Below are 24,350 nucleotides of genomic sequence, written 5' to 3' on the forward strand. Positions count from 1 at the left end.
CTCCTCATCACATCAGTCTGAACATCATATGATTTCACACCAAGTGCATGTAAATCCTCATGACAATTTATTTGATGCATTATTTTCACATTTTTCTTTTTTATTTGTCTTCTTTTACCTGTTTTTCCCCCTTTATCATTATTCTTCCTCTTTGTATTCTTTTATGTTGTTCCATTCTTTTGGGGTTTCCTTTCTTCTTCTTGTCCTCCTCCTCCTCCTCCTCCTCCTCCTCTATGTTCTGTGTGTTGTCATGTTGTCATGGTGGTGCATGGTGGTGCATGGTGGTGTAGCTAAGCTGCGCGCTGCGCTCCAGACCAGCAGCAGTACCAGCAGCAGCCACAGGGCGGTGTGCGAGGGCCGGCTGCACAGGAGCATGAGGAGGGCCCGGGGCCTGCAGCAACGCATGCTGCAGCACCAGGAGAACACCATGATGCAAGACACGATGCAAGCAGAGGAGGAGAGGCCCAGGTACCACTAGGGTTGTTGTCGCCATTACAAACATTTAGAGCAGGGGGGGGGGGGGGGGGGGGCGGGGTAGGCAACCTTAGGCACCAAAGGGTAACCACCGGCACACAGTAACTGTGAGAGAGAGAGAGGATTACTTTTTTAAATATATAACATATTTAAAGTAATGCTAGGTAACTTTTTCAATAAAACTAAAGTTAAATTGTATATCTTTTGTGAGTGGCAAATGTTTCACAACACCCACTCCATGAATTTCACCCCCGAAAGCCTTTTATTTATATATTTTCTATTGAACGGTGTCGGGGGGGACTTTCCCGCGATAATGACGTCATCTGGCCGGCAAACGGAAGCGGAAATACACCGGTTTCCTGTTTGGCCAGGAACTACCGCACCGGTTTCCTGTTTGGCCAGGAACTACCGCACCGGTTTCCTGTTTGGCCAAGAACTACCGCACCGGTTTCCTGTTTGGCCAGGAACTACCGCACCGGTTTCCTGTTTGGCCAGGAACTTCCGCGCTAATAACAAAAAGGAAACTCACGCTGATTTTAAGAGATTGTATGATTTGAAGATCGAAAAAAAACAGAAAAAGAAAACACAGCTCAAGGTAACCAAAGCTCTACTGGCTAAGAGAAACGATCCACAGATCGTATAAAACAATTAAAAGAACGCTTTTTGAAACGCTTCCGTCTTCCGGTGAAAACGAATGGAATTCTGGGTAACTGAGAAAAAGAAAAAAAAACGGCCTGCAGTGACGGTAATGACCAGCAGAGGCTGCTAAAAATCGTTTTTTTGAAACTTGCACTGTACAACTTTAACACATTGAGTGCCAAAAACGGTCCGGACCGTTTTTCATAATCCAAACGAGGAGTGCCGAAAACGGTCCGGACCGTTTTTGACCCAATTTTATTTTTATACGTGGGGCCCACGTGGGGGCGCTCTAACGAAACTTTGGGATCATCCAAGCAGTCTCTTAGAAGGAGGGGCCGGGTGTGGATCCATGTAAAAAAATCCTTCCGGTCGGCCGCTCCAATGTTAACTCCTTGACTAAATAAAGCTTAATATCTCCATTTTTTTTTAACGTGGTGGAAGTGAGCCGTTTTCGATCGGCGATCACTCTGCAATGGAGGATCGCGTTAGAAATATTATTGTTCCAGGCGTTAGTTGGGACCCTCCACCGTCTGTAATGGCTATTTTAGAATGCCAACCTGTTCAAAGTCCTCTATGTATCTATCTATCTTTTGGCCCTAGAATAGTAGGCACACAGCAGAGTTCTTTAGTCGAGTCAACCACTTTTCTCAACTACAGCTGTCAATCTAACAGCTGATCTGGATCTCCCATGCTACATTCACTATGTCAGCTATGTGTATTTGTGTAACTATGTTTGCGTCTCTCTTATCTTTAGTCCAGACCATTTTTAGTCCTATGACCATTTAGGAGAGCATCCTTAACTGTGTATTTGTCTCTCTTATAATTAGTACATACCTTATATGACTATTTAGGATAGTATCATTGGTACAATGTGGGGTATAAAGACTGTGTAACATGGGTGTTTGGGAGGCTTGTGCCCCGATGGGCTGCTGGAGCAGGGCTGGAGCCCTGCTTCTCAGTGTTGCTGTATGCTGTCTCTCTGCCGAAATCTTCCTAATAAATTACCTTAAAACTTCATCCGAACGGAATATTATTTTTCCATAACAGTTGGCGTTGTCGGCAGGATTCATATTTCATCATCATAAACATAATTATGATTATGGATACTGGATCAAAAGAACTTAAGGGTGAAGGATTTTTTGGGAAGAAGATTTTTTCAAAGCAGCGCTTCCAGACCCAAAAGCAGGACAGTTGCACAGCTTGGAACCTGGCGATTGGATCGTGGTGAAGGACCTGAGACGACAGTACTGGTATCAACCTCGGTGGACGGGGCCTTACCAAGTTCTTCTCATCACTCCGACCATGGTGAAAGTAGCTGAGAGGGATACCTGGATTCACGCTTCTCATTGCAGCTTCTTCAACAAACTACACGATTGGAGCCTCGCAGATAAATATATTCTGTGATGACATCAAGGGAACAGCTTCAAGCCGCAGAGGGAAGTAGCAGAGCTGCAGCCATGAGAGCGCAGCACCAACAACATCAACAATGACACCATGTAACAGCGGAGGTGACGAAATCGACACCTGGTCAAACACCAAGAGACTTTTGCCACAGCAGGAGGACCAAGGCTCAGAGAGCCACAGAGAGCGATTCGTAGCCACTGAATAGTGGAACCACTAGCCAAGTGGAGATCGCTGTCAGAGACATAACCAAATGGACCCGTACGCCAAGTGAAGATGGAGGAAAGAGCCATGAAGACTGGAAAACTATATTCGATAACTAATGTGTAAAATATTTCTTCGTACTGCCTAATCTCTGGCAAATCAACGTCTGGAAGGGTGAAATCAATTATGGTGTGAGTCCATTCAGAGTCGACATCTGAAAAAAAACTGTACAGGAACTGTACATAGTCCGTGTAGACGGAGAGTCCGAGGTGGGAGTCCTTCCATTTATGAGAAATGGTAAACAACTGTACTTAAATAGTGCATAGAATTGGTAAATGCCCTCAGCCTTGAGAAACAGAGATTTAAGGTACAAACAGAGATAGATTTGACATTATACTAAATTGTATACAAAATTGAGTGAGAAGCTCTCAAAACTCTCAAACCTAAACAAGTAGATCCACTTTGGATATTATGATTAGGTTAACGGCAGAGTCAGTGATGCCTTCTGTGTCAGGCAATTATGCATCAGTTTTAAGTCGCACGTCCTGCTGTCTCCTAATAGTTTTGTCTGATTGATCATACAGTAAATGGTTGAGAAAATATATAGCTTTGTCATTCTAAAAATCTCCTGTCGGTTGTACATGAATATGATTATTCATGTACAAAAACAAAAAATTCTGGAATGTAATGGCTATTTTAGAATGCCAACCTGTTCAGTATCTTCTATGTATCTATCTATATTTTGGCCCTAGAATAGTAGTCACACAGCAGGGTTCTTTAGTCTACTCAACCACTTTTCTCAACTACAGCTGTCAATCTAACAGCTGATCTGGATCTCCCATGCTACATTCACTGTGTCAGCTATGTGTATTTGTGTAACTATGTTTGCGTCTCTCTTATCTTTAGTCCAGACCTTCTATGACCATTTAGGAGAGCATCCTTAACTGTGTATTTGTCTCTCTTATAATTAGTACATACCTTATATGACTATTTAGGATAGTATCATTGGTACAATGTGGGGTATAAAGACTGTGTAACATGGGTGTTTGGGAGGCTTGTGCCCCGATGGGCTGCTGGAGCAGGGCTGGAGCCCTGCTTCTCAGTGTTGCTGTATGCTGTCTCTCTGCAGAAATCTTCCTAATAAATGACCTTAAAACTTCATCCGAACGGAATATTATTTTTCCATAACACGTCTCGCACGCACGCTTTGTTTACATGCACTTCCGCGTCGGGGCTTCTACAGCACGAAACATATCAACGTAAGTGGATGGAAGAAATGTAGGCACTGAACGTATAATATTTTAATAAACCTCTGGCACCCGATGTGTTAAAATCTGTGTCAATTAAATTAAGTCCCCTCACACCTGTATGAAACTTACATCCTGCACATAATTCTACATTCATTCAAACTCTGACTGGGGAGGGAGTCTGGGAGATACAGTTGGTGTTATAATGATCGGAGTCCAATGATCATTACAATGTCCAATAATTTAAAAATAAAACTTGTTAAAGGAGCTACACCATGAATTAAAAAAATAATAATAATATTTGATATATTGTTTATGTCCCTCAAACGTTTTTCAAAAGGTTTGAGCCTAAATCAAGCCTCAGATATACTCATTCCAACTAACTTCTCTCTGGCTTATAAAGCACTTTCACCTGCAATACCACATTGTCCTGTTTGGCACGGGGCGCTATTGAGCCAGTTTGTATGCATGTTATGTCCTGGTTCTGTGTGGAAAAAGTAAAAAAAAAAAAAAAAAAAAAAAAACCTTTTTTTTTTTTTTTTGGTTGGAACTGAAAAACGGGAGGAATTGTTCCCAGACGTGACGTAGGGTGGGGGAACAAATCTGACGGACTGTTTTCAGACCAATTTACATAAAAAACACAGATAGCCTATGAAAGCCTGCATGCTCGAAGTCGGGTATTTGTTGGAACAGAAGAGAGGTGGGGGAGACCAAAAACACACAAAAATTTAAAAAAAGTTAAAATTCATGGTGTAGACCCTTTAAATAAAGCTTGTTATGTATATGGACTATAACAATCTGTACATTTTTATGTGGTGTTATAATCAAACATGTTGTTGACATGGCACACAGTGAATGACTTTAGAGCCACTGGTCCAGCTAACCTCCCTTCCTCTTGCCGTTCCTCCAGTGACCAAACCGCCGTGGGCCAAGTACAGCCGACGACAGACCCCCAGACCGACCAATCGGATGCCGCCGACGACCGCCAAAACCCGCCCCCTCCTCTACCTCCTTCTCTCCCCCATAAGCCCCTCCTCGTCCTCCCCTGTCCTGACACAGACTCCTCCCCAAACATGGCCGCTGCGACGGCGTCGACCGCCCCAGGGGCACCCTGGGAGAGCGGACATCAGCGGACCAACTCCCTGGCAGAGAACCCCTGCACTCTGCCAGGGAAACCCCTCCACCAGGTGACTCCTCCCCTAGAGAGCCCCTGCACTCTGCCAGGGAGACCCCTCCCCCGGGTGACTCCTCCCCCAGAGAGCCCCTGCACTCTGCCAGGGAGACCCCTCCACCAGGTGACTCCTCCCCCAGAGAGCCCCTGCACTCTGCCAGGGAAACCCCTCCACCAGGTGACCAGTTGGTTGACTGTAACTAATTACTTTTAATTTTGGGATCGCTTTAGCGATCACACTAATGTTATCTTCACTATTTATTATTGTCTCCGCCAGGAGACTATGTTTTCACTAGCCCCCCCCCCCCCCCCCCCCCCCCCCTCGGCCACGTGGACACGTGACACGTGACAATACGTTGAAAGAGTGTGCTCTGATTGGCTAGTGAGACGCATGACGCATATAAATAGATGTGTCACTTTGAAAGAGCACTTTGTCTCTTTCAAAGTGAGGTAAGACAGGAATAATCACGAAATGGCTGAGAAATGGCAGAGCAATACATTATGTAGACACACTGGTGTCATCACAATACGTAATATAAATAGCTTAGACAGGATTAATCAAGAACAGTACTTTCCAGTCACAGTTGATGACACAGTGCAACTAACTCTTATTATGCAAACTGAAGAAGCTAATCATTGTCTGCAAACTGATGAAGAAGCAAAGGCGCAAGTTCAAGGCAATCCACAGTCAATGTGCCATCTGACGTACACACTATCATCAAAGTTCCAATCTTGGAATAAATTCCAATATTTGCTGGCGGAGACTTGTGCTCCGAGGAGCACATTTTCTAGTTATTATTATTTTTATTATTCCCCACGTTTTCTGGGTCATTTCGATGGAGAAATGCCATTTAGTGACGTCATAATGCATAATGCCATTCTAGTCATAATACATAATGCCATTCTAGTGACGTCATAATACTGATGTCATTGTATTATGACCCTACTATAACACTACTAACACTAGAAAATGTGCTCCTCGGAGCACAGGTCTCCGCCAGTACTGTTCCTGATTAATCCTGTCTTACCTATTTATATTACATATTGTCACGTGTCACCTGACCAATGTTAGCTTGGCTGATGGAAGCTCACTTATGATGGAAGCTCAAATATAAATGATTTTTTGAAGTGACACACCTATTTATAGGTTTCTATTTCGTCATGCGTCTCGCTAGCCAATCAAAAGCATTGTTGACAACATATTGTCACGTGAAGCTTGACCAATGTTAGCTTGGCTGAGACGGACGGACATACGGAAGGACAAGAACGAAAACATACTCTCCACCTCTGGCGGAGACAACTATCAATGCTCAATACCAGCAACATTCTTAGCGATCCCACACTGTTTCTTCAGGAACAGTACTTTCTAGTTACTACTACTGTACACTTAAATATTTACTAGAGTGTACTTTGACCACCACTGCAGGTGACCAATCAGGAGACAGCACTGCCTGTGGAACCCTGGGACAGACGGACCAATCAGGAGACAGCGCTGCCTGTGGAACCCTGGGAAAGACGGACCAATCAGGAGACAGCGCTGCCCGTGGAACCCTGGGAAAGACGCGACGCTGTACCCCAAGAACACCTCCTCCCCTCACCTCCTCCCTCACCTCCCTCGACAGCCCCGCCCACCACGGCGGGCCTCGACGCCAACCCGCCGCGTCGCCATTGGCCGACGACTGGCGACTCGGTGGATTCGCCCGCCCTCGACCCCGCCCCCCTGCGCTCCCCGGGTCGGAGCACCTCCCCTTCCTCCTCCTCCTACTCCATGCCCGTGGAGCGCTGGGCGCAGAACGTCAACCGGTACTACAGCTCCCAGAATGCACCTGGTGGGGAGGCGGCGGCACCTGCGCCGAGCTCATCCTCGCCCAATGAGGAGGAGGAGGAGGAGGAGCTATCTGACCTGGACTCTCTGTACCGGGCTAGTCTGCAAGCTCCTCCCCCACCCAGCATGCAATGGGGCGGCGGCCAGCAACCTGCCGCTAGTAAACCTGGTATGTGTGTTTAATGTAACACACACACACACACACACACACACACACACACACACACACACACACACACACACACACACACACACAAGAAGAAAAGGAATAATTATGCAGCATAATATGGTCTGTGTCAGCAGGTGGAAACCTTGTATGTCCAGAACTAGACTCTATAGCTGTCCTCAATCCTGTGTGTGTGTGTGTGTGTGTGTGTGTGTGTGTGGGTGTGTGTGTGTAGCTGTCAGGAGGCTGCTGTCAGGTGTAGCGCCCCCCTCAGGTCGGTCCAAGACCCCCACGGCTGAGTTAGAGAGATACGCCTACAGATCACTGCATCACACGGTGAGTCACACTGTGTGTGTGTGTGTGTGTGTGTGTGTGTGTGTGTGTGTGTGTGTGTGTGTGTGTGTGTGTGTGTGTGTGTGTGTGTGTGTGTGTGTGTGTGTGTGTGTGTGTGTGTGTGTGTGTGTGTGTGTGTGTGTGTGTGTGTGTGTGTGTGCGTGCGTGCGTGCGCATGTGATATGGACACATTTCATATTGATACGATATGATGGGTTCATATTTGCTATTTGATGTTTTAAGTTTAGCAACAGTGTAAACACTGACAAAGGATGGACGGGCCAACTGTTTTGTGTGTGTGTGTGTGTGTGTGTGTGTGTGTGTGTGTGTGTGTGTGTGTGTGTGTGTGTGTGTGTGTGTGTGTGTGTGTGTGTGTGTGTGTGTGTGTGTGTGTGTGTGTGTGTGTGTGTGTGTGTGTCCGTACAGGTGTCCAGAGAACCCGGCATGGCAGTGGGTGATGAGAGCTACACAGCAGAGAACATGAGACGCATCGCCCGCAGTCTGAGCGGAACGTTCGTGGGGTCACGACCTGAACCGCTGGGCCATCCACACAGCCTGGTGAGTGACGCGCGCACGCACGCACGCACGCACGCACGCACGCACGCACGCACGCACGCACGCACGCACGCACGCACACACACACACACACAAAGGGCACATGTCAGCCGTATATACATTCATCTCTCCATTCAGACTGACCTTCAGCCAAAAAATGCCAACACCATCACTTCCACTCACAAACTGTGTGTGTGTGTGTGTGTGTGTGTGTGTGTGTGTGTGTGTGTGTGTGTGTGTGTGTGTGTGTGTGTGTGTGTGTGTGTGTGTGTGTGTGTGTGTGTGTGCGTGCCAACCAAACTGACTCTGTCCATCTGGTATCCCCATAAACTTGACTCTTACTGCCTACGCCATGGATAGGATCCGACCATAGAGTCAGTAGATGTCCCATATATTTAACGGTTGTAATGTTTACAAAGGACTGTACGTTCAGGGCATACTTGCCAGCACTGGCCTATATATGGATATCCCCATAAATGGAGACGATCGACCTACAAAGTCTGACAGCATAGAATCTCTAGAAAGGGAGATTCGTAACATACCGAGCTCTGACATCAGAAAATCCCTCCTGGAAACTCCATATGTGGAGATAACGTCCAGGACTGACATCATAGTTCCAGATTTGGGCATAACTGACACAGCACACTCCATATATGGATATGCCTGACACTACCTGACATCATCGTAGTGACATCAGGGGGCACAGCCAGCAGCATAAAGGACCCTGGATGCCCTAGGTTAATCAAGTGTCCTCAGCGACGCTCGAAGATCATCTTAACTCTCTCCAGAGTACCAGGACGACTAGCTGGCCTCACAGTGGCTCTTGAGTCCGGTTCTAAACAACCAGCCGATTATCTGTACTACAAGCAGAGAGGTTTTCCTATTGGATGTTGGCTGTGCTTTTGATTCAAGTTTAGAGGAAGCTTTCCTTACTAAACAAGTAAAATACCAGCCATTAGTACAAGCCGTTATACATCTAGGCTACAAGTGTCAGCTCATTGTTTTTATATTTGGCAGCTTGGGCCATGATGTCCACAGGCTGGTTGTCAGGGGGCTTGATGACTATGAGGTCGTCCAAGTGTAATATATAAGGCACAGCAGCTTGATAAATACTGCTCAATCTCCTCCATTATAGGCAGTGGATCTATTTGGAGGAGAAGGTGCTTCCTGTACCCATAATGTTTCTCAGGTGTTGGTAACATGACAGACTGAAGTGTATGACCAATGTTAACTGTGAATAAGTTCATGCGCATTTGTTGTTTATATTCTGAACTTGTTTGGATTCAAGCGCTGAAAAGTTTGAGGATCCAATGGCGTTAGCTGGAGTTAGCTGGTGTAGGGTATTTACTTTGATAATACCTTGCTAGTTCGTTCAGACCAACAACTCAATGAAACAAAGACAAGCGGACGCAATGAGCTCAAGTTTAATGTGCACACGGAGAGTAACACCAAAGGACATCTAAAGCATCACTTCCCCGTGCACCCTTTTATTACAGAAAATGGTTTCATAACATATCATAAAGAGGAACTGAATAACTGGGCAATCAGTTTCTTGTTTGCTCAGTGTACAGTGGATTTCGGACATGTCCTGCAAGACGTGGCACTTAGCCTATATAATGAGTACATAAGGTCAAAGCACAACATTTTTCAGGAACTGATTACTTTGTTAGTGGCCTCTCAGAGAGGCAATCATATTTCAAGATCAACACAAGATTGTTTAATACAGTGTAAGTTACATATAAATAGAAAATATACACTTTGATCCCTATCAGCTGGTTTTGTCAGAAGCGCTTTGTAATACTTTTCATTGGTCCAATATTTGTTTTACCAACACACAGACGTAAAGGGTGTTCAATAGCCCTGATTTATGGGAAAAAAATGCAAAAGCGTCAACATGGAGTTAGCTGGATTCTGCCTGACAGCAACGAATGGAGGTGGTTATGTTCATTGAGTCTATGTTTGTTTTTTCATATCTCTCTCTCCCTCTCTCTCTCTCTCTCTCTCCGCCCCCCCAGCACCCAGACCTCCGTCCCTCCCTCTCCTCCACCCTGCGTCGGCCCAGCGCCTCCTCTCTGCACCTCCCCTCTCCCTCCATCTCCTCCTCCGCCCACCACTACGCCACCCTGAGGCCCACGCGGACCCCCGGTCGGGGGGCTAATACTCGGGGACCCCCAGGTAACTGGCTGCACACAATTCAATCAAATCACTTGACTTCACTTCACCTCACTTTCGATTTGTTAAGTTCCGTTCGCTTCGTTTCAATGTAATGCATTTCAATGCATTTCAATGCATGCAAATACAATAGCGTCCTCGGAGCAGACAAAACCACAGAAAGATATTCACATTTTAACTTGTTCTTTCATCATAGAAACAAGTGGGCTTATAACCAAAACGATCCATGTTCTCTGGGAGAAGTGGTGTTAGTGTTCCGTGTAGAAATATTGTTAGTGGGAATGAAAACATAGGCGCACCACCGGAAGTGAAAGGCTGAAGGCAGACCAAAACCCCGGTTTCCTTGCGTACGTGTGCTACGTCGACTTCCTCCCAAAGCCAAGTGAGATAGTCAAAAACAGCAGAGGGCGCTGTTTTTCCTTTTCATTTGGCGATGGGTTCCCAGATTGACATTTTACTTACGTCTTACTTTCTCCTCTCCTCTTCTCCCTCTAGGATCAGATCAGAAGGTTCAGGTTGGGTCAGACAGGAGTCAGAGCATCGGCCGCTCCCTGAGCTACACCTCCTCCACCCTGCCCCGCCCCCCTCCCACCTCCTCCACCCTGCCCAGGCCCCCCAGGGGAGGAGGAGGAGTCCAGTGGGGTCGTCCAGACCCGGGCTACTCCACCCTTGCTCCTCCACGACGCTCCGCCTCTTCCTCCTCCACCGGGGCTTCGTACCGACAGCCTCTCCTGCTCAGGCCCAACGGCACGGCGGCGCCGGCCCCCCATCGTCACCCCCACCACCACCCCCACCACAGGGGGGAGGGGGGGGACCCCTCCCCCACACAGCCGCTACGTCTGGACGTCCCGCCCGAGACGGACTGGCGTAAGGACCTCCTGGACTACAGGAACAGCACGGTGGTGGCGCCCCCCAGAGGCCAGCAGCGCCAGCTGCAGTCCCTCTACGTCCAGCAGCAGCCCCGCCCCCTAGTACCGCTGCCGTGCTCCCTGTGCCGCCAGCGTCCCGCCGAGCCACAGCGCCCCTACTGTCTGTCCTGTGCAACGTACCTGGCTCGATGCCACACCCCCAGCTACTGATGCTACCCTCCCCTCCCGATTCTAAACCTTTTTTTATTTATTTCAAGGACCCCCCCCATTCATTCTACCACCGAACTTATACTTCTGAGTTCTGAAAGCCAGACCCCGCCCACTCAGTAATCTGCCCATATATGGCTGAATGGAACTTCCGCGTGATGTTACAAAATGTTACAAATGTTCTCTGCCAAACGGCTTAATCTGCTGTTTTTCATTGGAGCGACCCACAACATACTCAGCTGCGCTCATCCCACAGATGCAGGTTCCTTACCAATGGGGCATCATTTAAAAGGGAAATAAACAGGCTCTCCAACAGTATGAAAGTTATTGCCAAGAAGCATCGTTGCAACGGGGAAATTATCTACCAAACACAAACTTCCGAACTTTACGTACTTTGTTCATTTCGTTTTTTGTTTCCACATTCTTCTGGAAGATGGAAGCCTTGGGCAGAATGCAGAGACAAATCTAAATGATATCACGCCAACCTTGAACGTATGACCAACCTCTGACCAATCACAGTAGCCGAATATTTTTCGGCCATTCGGAACATCTCGGAGATGCAAGAACAGCCGGACAAAGTTCTGACGGGCTCTGCCCAAGTTCTGAACGATGTCATTTTGTAGTTACGGCTTTACCCAGCTGTCAATAGATGCTAGGGTTGTTAGGGCTTCAGCTGTCAATGGATGCTAGGGTTGTTAGGGCTTCAGCTGTCAATAGATGCTAGGGTTGTTAGGTCCGCTAATAATGTCAGTGGGTTGCCAGGGTTGTGGAACCGTTGGTTTTCTCTCGTGTTGTTAGTTGTGCCACGATAATTGCTGAGCTTGCTGTGAGCTTGTAGATCAGATCTGTTTTTGAAAATAGGGCTGAAAAAGGGGCAGTTATCTTGAGTGAAAGTTTGGACTTTTGAAGGTTTTCATTTAAAAAGGTTCAGTTTTTCTGCCATCATGTCTCTTTAACAGATAACGGGCACGCATGCATGCAGACACATACAACAAGGGTGGTAAAAAGTCCTGAAGCCTATCTATGACTGTGTACAGAAGGACAGAAGAGTGTTGCGCCGCCGACGAACAAACCCAACCACAACGAAAGCAAGGTTCGTCCAGATATACACGGACGGGCGGACGGACGGACGGACGGACGGAGGCAAACAAAGCGGATAAAGATGCCTTTTTTTCTCCCTGGAGAGACATGAATCAAAGCAGTTCAGAGAAAGGATGACGCCAGAAACTCTTCTAGGCTTCAAACATAAACTCATTCCACTGTGAAGAAACAGGAAGGAGAAGTGATGTCACACAGAGAAGGACAGGGCTGTCTCTACACGTGATGAACATGCATTATAAGAGACAACCTTCTCTTCCCCACAGATGGAAGCGTTTGTCAGATTCTGCCAACTGCAGAATCTGTTGGCACCAATGCCCTAAACATGTAGTGTTGTTGTTAGTAGGAATGAACACAGAAGCACGCGGGAGGAAGTGGACAAAGAAAGGGGAGGAGCCAAACCAAGTTCCTACGAGTGTCTGCACAAAAAAGGAGTTGGTGCCCCCAGAGGCAAAAACAAAGGGGGGGGGGGAATGTTTTCCTTTCCTTTCAGAATGTCTTCCCAGATTGGATTTGAACTGACTGTATTTATTTTTCTAAGCTTAAATACTGGATAACGTTGTGCATAGATGAGAGTTAACCACGCAAGTCGTATAGCGTCCCGAATATACCGGCGAGAACATTAGGTTTTCACCAGGTGGAGATGAAATACTAGCCGACCTAGTATAGAGCCCTGAGGGAAGCCAGTCGACTATAAGTATATAGTGTTTAAGTGGTTAAGTAACCAGCCTAACTTCTACAGGCACTATGTACTATATATATATATATATATATATATATATATATATATATATATATATATATATACACACACACACACACACACACACACACACACACACACACACACACACACACACACACACACACACACACACACACACACATAGTTTGGTATCAGCTCTCTTCTACTGTAAATTAAAAGCTTGTATATCTCATTTTATGAGCTTGTTATAGGGATTTTAGAATATATATTCGTACATACATTTAGCATGGTGGTTTGATAAACATAAAAATATATCTATAGGTGTAGATATATATATATATGTATATATATATGAGGTAAACCACTGAACTGGACTGAACCATAGCGTACATTATTGTTATTATTCTTATAAGTACGTATATATTAGTGAGACATTTCTTATAGTGCAGTGAATAGATTGGAACTGAACCGTAGTGTACATTATTGCTATCATTATTATTAGTATACAAAGTGAGACATTTCTTACAGTGCAGTGAATGGATTTGAACTTCATTGACTTTGGATTTCGATTCACTTCAGAAGTGATGGTGTTCTTATCTTTTTTTGCCCATGCCAATTTTTTTTGATCGACGTCCCTTCTCCTTGTTTGGGGGGGTGGGGAGCTTAAATCCTGATGTATACTTCGTCGCACGGTGGTGTCTCGCAGCGAAAATAGCCGACCTACAAGCTCACAACGTGCCGCATCCGTGGCATAAATGAGGCTTCTTGTTGTTGAAATGTTTTTTAGAAATGTTAGAAGAATTGCAAAAAGCAGGTGTTGTTCGTTCTGTTGGAGGTACATTGATTGATTGATTGATTGATTGATTGAATACTTTATTAGTCAGAAATGCACGTGGTACAGTCGGACATAAAGGGCTAAAAGGATAACACAAAAAAAGTCCTGGGGACTTGTTTCCATTGTGGTCCTATGTATTCAATTCATCAATATAGCATGGCCATTTTACACAATAATACATGTCATTAACAAAAATAAAACGTCTATAATGTACAAAGGAGGAAAAGTAAAAAATGGTGGCAGTGAATGACTCCTCCCTTTCTATGGGAATTTACATTTAACCTCCCCTTGTGGTCTCCTGGTAGGTGATTTTTCAGGCCAGCTTTGAAAGAAACATGCAGTGTTTTTACATGAGGAAACAGGAAGGTTTGTAGCAGAGGAAACGGTTTCTTCTGGGCTCCATCCATCATGACAAACTTACAGGATTGTCCCTAAAACCCATTAAGACCTGAGGCCGAATCTACAAAATGCCTTATAAATCAGCTGTAGTTCTCAAACTGTTTTCGTACCAAATTGTTAAATATTTGGCCCGTGGTAGTTGGTTGTATAGGTCTAACCACCTAATTTACTTGAGCAACTGCCCCTCAAAATGTCTGTGCACGCCACTGCAGAGAGGTGCTTTCCCCCTTGGAAAGCACCTCATAGACGCAGTGATGTAGTCTGGCCACGCGAGGCTACTCCTGGGGGTCCTTTGAGAACCAGATGAAATCCAGACACAATGTTCATGAAATGTCAACTGCATTTCCCTTATTTATTGTTTGTATTCATCCGCTTAGGAATGAATCAAAATGTGTCTTAACCCTTTAATTGTGCTGGAAATTATGGCTTCAAAAATATTGTTTCTTTTTTGGTTCTATAGATAGATGTGACATTTCGATCATACTGGAGATATTCTGTGACTACTTCAAAAGGGTAAGAAAATCGAAAAATCGCTGTCAGTGGGCAAACGCGGCCAGAAATAAGTCTGGCAGTGAATGAGTTAAAACATCTATTATGTTCTTTATGTACCCAGCAATGCTTATTTTTCTGCACTAGATTGGAAAGAATATGCTGTTTCATTCAATGAATTTACTAATAGAAATAAGTTTCGCTCCGGGAATTCCGTAACGGTTAAGTCTGCCTGCCGGGCAATCATTTAGTTTTCTTCAGAAAAGCTACACCACTGGTTCTCAATGTCTGGCCCGGGGACCAACAGATGGACCCATAAGGGTCCTTTTGGCCCCCTTGTGGACCTTGGACCAGATGTTGACAAACAGCAAGCCACAGCATGTTTTTTTTTTATCACATTTAACCAAAGAGTGCCACAGTTGGGGCAGGCGTTTTGTATGGTCTATTACTGCCCTCTGCTGGCCTGAGAGAGGATTGCTTCATGTTTCCAGTATAGCCTGCTGCAGCTGAGCAGTTTAACACGTTTGTATAGACACTGAATGCAGTGTAACATGTTTGTATAGACGCAGAATGCTGTGTAACATGTTTGTATAGACACAGAATGTGTTGAAACGTTTAAGGATGTTTTGTTTGCTTATTTGTAAGATGACAACAGGGATATTGGCAGATTCCCATTATATGACCTTTGTTTTAGGAAATGCTGTGCAGAACGACCATGTATTTTTTCAATAAAGTTGCCGGCGCTCCAGATAAGGGGCAACATTATGAAATTGGCTGTTTTCTGCTCAGCCAGGGGGACTGGTGCTTTTGGTGGTGGTGGTTTCTTTGCAAGATCTTGACTTTCACTTTATTGTAATTTTGTCTCTACTACATGTGTAGGAAGGGACCAAAACTTACATTATGAATTAGCCACGTAAGACCTATTTCAAATATAGATGCAGGTTGGCTATTTTCATTTACCTTTTTTCTCTTATTGCTGCATTGTTTTTCTTTTTTACATTTTAGGGGGGGGGGGGGTAATTTGGAGCAATTGCAACAGAAATGTATTGATATTTTAGAAAAGAATTACATTGTAATCTGTACTTTTGAATACTTCAGTACATGTGTACTGTGTCCACCACCGGGGGTGTCACATGACCAGCTGAAGCACTTTACACTGTAACATGAGGCATATGTATATATGGGCATAATGTGTCACAATCTACTGAGCATATCTTTCTAAAGAGGTATTGAATTTGCAGCCCAATAAAACTATTCATCCTAGTTTATGACAGGACAATTTCACGATACATTTTAATCAATACGATTATTGTGAGTGTTTTTAATCACGATGAGCAATATTAACGATTATCGTCCCATCCCTAATCCTGACATCCTGAGGAAGTGATGCTCTTCTCTTAGCCGGCCCGTCAGAAGCGTATTTTAGGGACAGAGTCTGAATCGACAGTTTCCAGGTAATTAAAGGAGACATCCGGGCATTTTAAGTGTTGTCTTTGATGTGTCGCAAATCACTCACCACGATAGAAAAGCCCATTGAGTTATTCCCAGAGAGTCCCCTTCGTCCCGTCTAACGACCCCCTCCGTTGGCATAATGGGAGCCCGTGGAAAGCAGAAATTTGCCTACCTGGCAACTCGGTGTTGCCAGGGAGATAAAAAAGCAACTAGCGTTAGCTCGTTCTGCATTAGCGTTAGCTCGTCGGGAACTTTCAGCGCCTCTTAGGGTCTCATGAGACTCCACAATGAGTACTAGGAGAAAAAAAATAGACTTTGCTTTTGTTAAAATAGGCGAATTTCTGCTTTCCACGGGCTCCCATTATGCCAACGGAGGGGGTCGTGAGACGGGACGAAGGGGACTCTCTGGGAATAACTCAATGGGCTTTTCTATCGTGGTGAGTGATTTGCGACACATCAAAGGCAACACTTAGAATGCCCGGATGTCTCCTTTAAGCTCCTGGGCTTTCTGCTCTCAACATGACTTGGATGTCATTCGTTATCAAGGACGATCTGGCTGCGTGCCAAGAGTGAGCCCCTCTCTCACCAATGGGTGAGAGTCAGAGTGATCCTAGACTGAGAGAACGAGAGCAATCCATGGTCTCGAAGGGCGGATCCAAACCCAGGCGCCCGGAGCAGCCGCGTCACCAATCTATGTCCCCGCCTCCCCTCCCCTCCCCCCCCCCCCCCCCGGTTTGTGCACGGAGCAGGCTGACGTCACCAAATTTAGAGCGACGCCCCTCTGCACTCTGGTTGGTTAGGAGTTAACAAGGTCCTAAGACCATCGTTCCTGCACCGTTCGCCCAGTCTTTTTTCTTTTGAAACAAAAAAAAAGGCTGGGATTCCGAGGCTAGAGTGATCCTCTCTCACCAATGGGTGAGAGTCGGCCGCCCTGTGCAAGATCAGAACAAGGTCTTGGAGAATCACAGGGTTTGAATACTGCCAACCCAAAAAGAAAGATTGTGAAAAAAACATTAAGAGCATTAAGAGAGTGCAACAGAAACACATTATAGAAGGACATCTGTATACAATTAAAACTAGTTGAATGAATGAATGTTTATTTATAACATTAAAACACTAAATAAATGAAGAAAATACATCTGTATACAATTAAAACTAGTTTAATGAATGAATGTTTATTTAGAACATTAAAACACAAAATAAATGAAAAGAAAATACATAATAATTGTAATAATCATAATTCCAATACAATAACACTAATTGTTAAAAAAAAGGAGTATGAAGGAAGCCTCTGCTTATCTGATCCTACCCCTATTTTGCCATTTCTAAATGTATGTGTATGTATTTATGTTGTTTGTTTTTAATGCTCAAGAATCTTCACATCAAATCAATGATGAGTAGCAAAATGTTTGCATCATTTCAATTATTTCACTGAGGTTTTTCTTTGCCTCAATTAATATATTAGTATTTTTTTCCCATTGTATTAATATGTATTTATTATTTCCTACTTAAATCTACATAACTTTGTGTTTTTAAATTTGTATTTTGTATCAATGTTCACACTTGATAATGAACTTAAAGACGTATTGAAGGGAGTACTGAACCTAAAGAGTGAGTTAGGTTGTGATTGGTGGAGAGATGGTTCTATTGTTCTCCTCGTTGGCCAATCATTGCAAACAGTTAGTGGCTCCACCTCAGGCTCTCTAGTATAAGAAGAGTGTGTAGATGTCATGTTCTCACAACTCCTCCAGGATATCAATCATTTCAACCAGAACTGACTGTGGACTCCAGACTTCAGGTGAAGATGAACTCTCTCCACCCCACCAGGAACAATTCTGCTGAACAGGAGGAACCCAAAGACCATCAAGACCTCAGTGAGTTACTTTTGTTTTCACTCATTTAATTTATCTCTCTTTTCTATAATGTTTCCACATCCTTTTTTTATTCAGAATCCTGCACCATGTGTCACCTTTAACTAACTATATTATGATATATGGTTATACATCTATCATTGTTGTCATGTCCAGATTCCAGAATTAAAAAGCCAAATATATTACATTGCCATAAGTGTTAACAAAGATTTTTGTTGGACATAAAAAATATATAAATATGTAAAATGCAACCACGGTTACTAAGTTATCAATTGGGGGTGCACAACTAACTTCAAATACCTAACTAACTGCACCGTTCTGCCTCTCAACTATTTCCCTTTGTGTTTACAGTGTTGCATCTTCAGTCTGGCTTCCCTGCCTTACCAGCTGTAAATAAACAGAAAATAAGCTTGGCTAAACCAAAACACCACAGCTGTGACCAGTGTGGAAAACACTTCACTCGAATGGACCGCCTTAAAATACACCAGAGGATTCATACTAGAGAAAAACCATACCCCTGTGACCAATGTGGGAGCAAGTTTAAGACCAACGTTGAGTTAATACAACACCAGAGAATTCACACTGGTGAGAAACCCTATGGTTGTGACCATTGTGGGAAACACTTCACTCAATTGGCCACCCTTAAATCTCACCAGAGGATTCACACTGGAGAAAAGCCATACCACTGTGACCAGTGTGGGAGCAAGTTTAAGACCAACGCTGAGTTAATAATACACCAGAGGATTCATACTGGAGAAAAGCCATACCACTGCGGCCAGTGCGGGAGCAAATTCACTCAATTGGCCAGCCTTAAAAAACACCAGAGAATTCACACTGGGGAAAAGCCACACCACTGTGACCAGTGTGGGAGCAACTTCACTCAAATGGAACACCTTAAATCACACCAGAAGACTCATACTGGAGAAAAACCATATCAATGTGATCTGTGTGGAAAGGCTTTCAGTCAGTCCTATCACTTGCAACGTCACAATCTTGTGCACATAGGATTTAAACCATTTCCTTGTAGTCAATGTGGAAAGGGGTTTACTCAGTCAGGAACTCTAAAACGTCATGAGCGCACCTGTGTAAGGAAAACCCTATCTTTGTGAACAGTGTGACTAGGATCTTGATTGGAAAGCAAGAACAAATACACCAGCATAATGTTTAAAATCTTGTCAACATTTTTTTTTTCTCATCATATCTCATATATATGTCATGACAGACTGACTGACAGACTGGCCGCCTGGCCTGGTGGAGATATGAGCTGTACAAATATACTTTTTCTAGTTGTTTAAACCTTGTTTACATTCATAAAGTTGATATAAGCATGTCCATTATATATGAACATTAGGCTCACGATAAGTGCATGTGTTGGTTGTGAAAAAGTCCACTTTTAACTGATAATTTCCACAAATTATTAAATTAGCAGTGTCCCTCAATGTCATGTTCCTCTATTCTTTGGATTTCATAAGTGTCACTATTTTACTATTTAAGTATTTGTTGAAGGTCAAGTGATCTAGACTGCTGCAGCAGTTTGACATATTTTGCTGTATTTTTATTTTTTTAGGCTATATTTTTGTGTTCAAAATATATGTTGTTATTTTTGTTTGCTTGAATCTAATAAACGTTCATTTGAGACGCATCATTAGTGGTTGTTGTTATTAAGTAGGGCCTAGTTATTGTGATAATTCTAAAGTGCATGATATAACCTGGATAAAAAGAGAATGAACTAGAATACTGCACGACGGCTACTTTAAACTTTACATTAAAGTATCGTATTACATAGGAGCTGCTTTATTTGTCTCCACAAACAAATCAGTGCTTTTTCCAAACCTTTAGTTGAGTTTTCCACCGATTCACATGCAGTGAGTTGTGGGATATCTCATATCTAAGTAGCCTTGTGTTTAAGTGCCTGTGTTGTTATCAAACAGCCATTCCATCACTTTAAACAGTCAACAATTATTGTATTAAACAAATCAGATTCCACGTCAGATGCTGATTGTCACTTTTGCCTCTTTTGTCTCTTTTGCCTTCCTTTCACTGGCCTCTTGTTACTGTCTTTACCAAGTAGAACACACTGGCGATGAGTTACATTTATTTGCTAGTGCATTTTTCTAAGATGAAAAGCTTACAATGGCATGCTATAAAAACAATATAACAAGCTTTGGTCTTTCACCACACCAGGTTCTATTGTTCTGAAGGAATTTGTAGCAATCATGTGCAAATGAAGTTTCTATTCAGACTTAATTGGTTTATCTTAATTACTGTGATTGAATAACAATAGAGAGAGAGACTCATTCACATGAGGACATGAATAGTTTTACATGCAAATGACAGCAGGGTATTCAGAATGGACATCAGTGATCTTTATAGACAAAAATATGGAATGTGGTTTACGTTTTATTTTTCAGTAGTCTACCACCACCAGGTTTAGAAATTTGATAATATATATTGGCTACTTTAAACTTTACATCAAAGTATCGTGATAATTAGGAGGTGTTTATTAAATGACTGTAATGTCAACAGCACATTTTTATATACAATCTACGTTAATGTATGGTGTCTTACTTTAGTTTAAGCCAAATACTGTACAAGTACAGGCTGTTGGAGGCTGAGCTGGACTGATGATACAAATGTATCACAAATACACAAGTGTATAGTAATATTTTTGTTCTATCATGTATGTGTTCTTTGTATTTTTAAGAGCCTTATTGTGTAGTGGAATGAGCAGGGAACTTATATATTTAGGAACAGACCTATCCCACTTTTCGCCACAAGGTGGCACATCTGCCTGTGAGACAGGTAGTTGTAGGTGGTCAGGTGACCAGTCTTTCTTCAGATGAACAAGGAAGAGAGAAAACACAAACTGACTCTGTCTCCTGTTTGTCCCTGTTTATTCAGGTAAATGAAGTATTAGAGCATTAAGCATGTTCAATATGAGCACTTTGTACTGTAAAACAAAGCTTGTCTTGGTTTTATGCCAGAAATGTAGTGGTTTTGTAGTAGTTTGTTGTGTGTAGTGAAATGTGGGTCTAAGCAGTCAGATTCATGGCAGCCATTACTGCTGCTCACAAACATGTCCTGTAGTGTGTTTCACTAACAGTATGTTTGCTGCTCCCTTTAGTGTTAAAAGCTCCTGTTGTATTGTTTAATGTGTGATTGTACTTTAGTGTTAAAAGCTCCTGTTGTATTGCTTAATGTGTGATTGTACTTTTTGCTTTGAGAAACGTTTATTTTCGTTTTGATACAGTGAATTAATCCTCTCCAGTAATGCCTTGCAATGTGTCCTTGTAGTGTGTCCATTGTGATATGCCAATACAGTATTAATCTGTTGTCAGAACAGAAGCATTGGAATTCATGGTTATCCATAAATAAGTTCAATAAGTGTTAATTCTTAGCACTAAACATAATATTGGTAAAAAATAATGTGAGAATATTGATACAGTAACAGAAACTCTTTAAAAGAAAGAAAGAAAAGTAAATGTTGAAATAACCTGCAATATTGTTGTTAATACATTGAGATGAACAAGGAAGAGAGGAAGTTAACAGCAAAACTGACTCTGTCTACTGTTTTTCCCAGTTTTAACATTAATCAAATAGACTATGTCAGTAATGTCACTAGTGTTTCACACTAGTTAGCCTGATTCATTGTTGGGTGGATGTGAGACTTTGTCATTGATTGGTATATAGCAGGGGTCTTCAACAGGGGGTCCGGGACCCCTAGGGGGTCCTCAGAGCTACTATAGGGGGTCCGCCAAATCTTTGTATGATAGGATTTTTTTTTTTTTTTTACATTAACCACTTGAACCCTAGAAATCAATTTCTGAGGGGAACGTTAGCCGAAAACAGCAGATCTACAAGCTCTCAACGCCTCACGCTGCGATGCGTTGAGAGCTTGTAGATCGGAAAAAAGAGCAGACTAAGTTAAAAAAAACTTTAATCTGAAACACAATTTTATACAATATAGGGTAGGGGGTCCCTGCTTCCTCTCTCTCTCAGCTAGGGGGTCCTTGGCCTGAAAACGTTGAAGACCCCTGGTCTATAGCTTCACTATTCACATGTAATTCAGTCAGTAAAGTAGTGCATAATGATGATGGTTCATTGTCATTAAAGGTGAGTCATTTGCATTGGTTTACCTTGTAAAGAACATTATGATGACTTGATGTGTAATTCAGTCAGTCAGTGAGAACTCGTACACAATGGAAGGACATCATTGTAGTACAATTGCTCTGCCAGTCATAGAAAATATGCAAATGACAAAAACGTCATAAATATTCATGAAGCATATGTACTGAAGACCTTTTTAAATTGTAATGCCTTGAACTGATTCAAACCTCAATTTAAAGTGCATTAGGTTTAGCTGTGTGCTTAAATGAGCCCATGTGATCCACATCATTTATAATGATCAAGAGCTACAGATTCTCCTGAGTTGCTAGGCAACCACATGGTCTTCCTCTGAACAGCGCCACTCAGTGGAGGATGAGAGCAGTGGTTCTGGTGTCCTTCCTCTGTCCAGCTGTGCACATCAGCTATGTGGTGTTTCACTGAAAGACTTTTACAATGTTTAAAATCTTGTCAACATTTCCACACTGACTGACATCATAATAATTGTATAAAAGCATGATGTGGTAAAGAGAACCAGACTGTTGGGAAGAACATGACCAGTGGGAAGATGTAGGAGTTAAATAACTCCAGCAGGTGGCAGTGGTTCAAACACAATGGATGCAAGCTGCCCGTTAACATCCACAGAATAAGATAGCGTTAGACTGCTTGTGCCTCAGCCACTTCCTGCTTCACCTTGTTTTACATGTTTGTGCTTCAGTAGTGTCAATTTAATCCTTCATTTTCCATGACTTCTAGTCTAGTTTATGTACATGGGTTGCGCACTCATATGTAAGGTTATTTATGTACATGTTTATCTCTTTGTTAGACGTGTGTCTAGGAGCTCAGAACTAGAGCCCTGCCAGTGTGTGTTTACACACAGGTCTGGAGGTAGGCTTGCTTTTGTATTGTCACAGCACAAGTGTTTCTTTATGAATGAAATGAATATGAGTTCTCACCATGGTGTGTTTTATCATGCAGGCGGTGCTATGACCGAGTGACAAACTGTTTGCACCAGCAACCTGGACATTCCCTGATCACCTGTTAACAGGGTACGTGTTCACTGTTATGATAAACATTGTGTCATTGAATGCCTTTTACTGCTACTTGTGCTGATGTATTGTGCATGTTTGGCTGATGTGGAAGTGGTAGTCACAATGTGATTCTGGTTGCAACCAGACATCAGTAAAACATCTATAGCAACAGGGTTTATAGGAGTACTTTATGTGTATTGTACTTTGAGTTCATCACATAGAATAGTATATGTCTGTCGGTGTGGGGGAGGAGGGATGGGTGGAGCACATGTGTGGACATGTAAGATCAGATGCTGGGTTGTGATTGGTGGAGAGATGGTTCTATTTTTCTCCTCTTTGGCCATTGGCCAATCATTCAAGCAGTTAGTGGTTCCACCTCAGTCTCTCTAGTATAAGAAGAGTGTGTAGTTGTCATGTCTTCACAACCCCTCCAGGATATCAATCATTTCAACCAGAACTGACTGTGGACTCCAGACTTCAGGTGAAGATGAACTCTCTCCACCCCACCAGGAACAATTCTGCTGAACAGGAGGAACCCAAAGACCATCAAGACTTCAGTAAGTTACTTGCTTTCATTACTTTATTTCTCTTCCTATTCTATCATTGTTCCTCAAGTTTTATTTTCAAAGAACATCCTCCTTTTATTCTGAAACATGCACCATGTGTTTGGTTTTAAACTTTAGAACCCTAGTGCTCTTTACTTAGTTACTAGGTCACATTTTACTAATTATAATATGATAGATGTACGGATATATATCATTGTTGTCATGTCCAGAATAAAAAAAAAGCCAAATAAATGACATTGCCATTGGACTAAAAATTAACAAAGATTTGTGTTTTAACAAAGAAAATAAAAATATGTATACATCTGTCAAATGCAACCATTGTTACTACGTTATCAATTGGGGATGCACAACTAACTAATACCTAAATAACTGTACCGTTATGCCTCTCAACTATCGTCCCTTTGTCTTTGTTTTCAGTCTTGCATCTTCAGTCAGTCTTACCACCTGTAAATAAACAGAAAAGAAGCTTGGCTAAACCAAAACACCACAGCTGTGACAAGTGTGGAAAACACTTCACTCAAATGGGCAGCCTTAAA

The 24,350-nt window shown here is 43.1% G+C and overlaps 1 protein-coding gene across 3 annotated transcripts in view; it reads left to right on the forward strand.

Moving 5' to 3' along the window:
• LOC311058060 (ubiquitin carboxyl-terminal hydrolase 54-like) overlaps nucleotides 1-13,095 on the forward strand; it is a 63,230-nt gene extending 50,135 nt beyond the window's left edge. For 2 of the 3 annotated variants that reach the window (XM_084075364.1, XM_084075365.1), the window contains 7 exons: nucleotides 291-468; nucleotides 4,876-5,314; nucleotides 6,563-7,130; nucleotides 7,363-7,463; nucleotides 7,887-8,018; nucleotides 10,031-10,190; nucleotides 10,683-13,095. In XM_084075364.1, coding sequence (XP_083931490.1) covers nucleotides 291-468; nucleotides 4,876-5,314; nucleotides 6,563-7,130; nucleotides 7,363-7,463; nucleotides 7,887-8,018; nucleotides 10,031-10,190; nucleotides 10,683-11,266 — 2,162 coding nt within the window. In that variant the 3' untranslated portion in view covers nucleotides 11,267-13,095. The remainder of the gene's footprint in view (nucleotides 1-290; nucleotides 469-4,875; nucleotides 5,315-6,562; nucleotides 7,131-7,362; nucleotides 7,464-7,886; nucleotides 8,019-10,030; nucleotides 10,191-10,682) is intronic. The other variant, XR_014602026.1, reaches the window with a different exon arrangement.
• Nucleotides 13,096-24,350: the final 11,255 nt, after the last annotated feature.

This window comes from Gymnoscopelus microlampas, assembly GCF_963454915.1.
Source record: "Gymnoscopelus microlampas genome assembly, chromosome: 13".
Taxonomy (NCBI): Eukaryota; Metazoa; Chordata; class Actinopteri; order Myctophiformes; family Myctophidae; genus Gymnoscopelus; species Gymnoscopelus microlampas.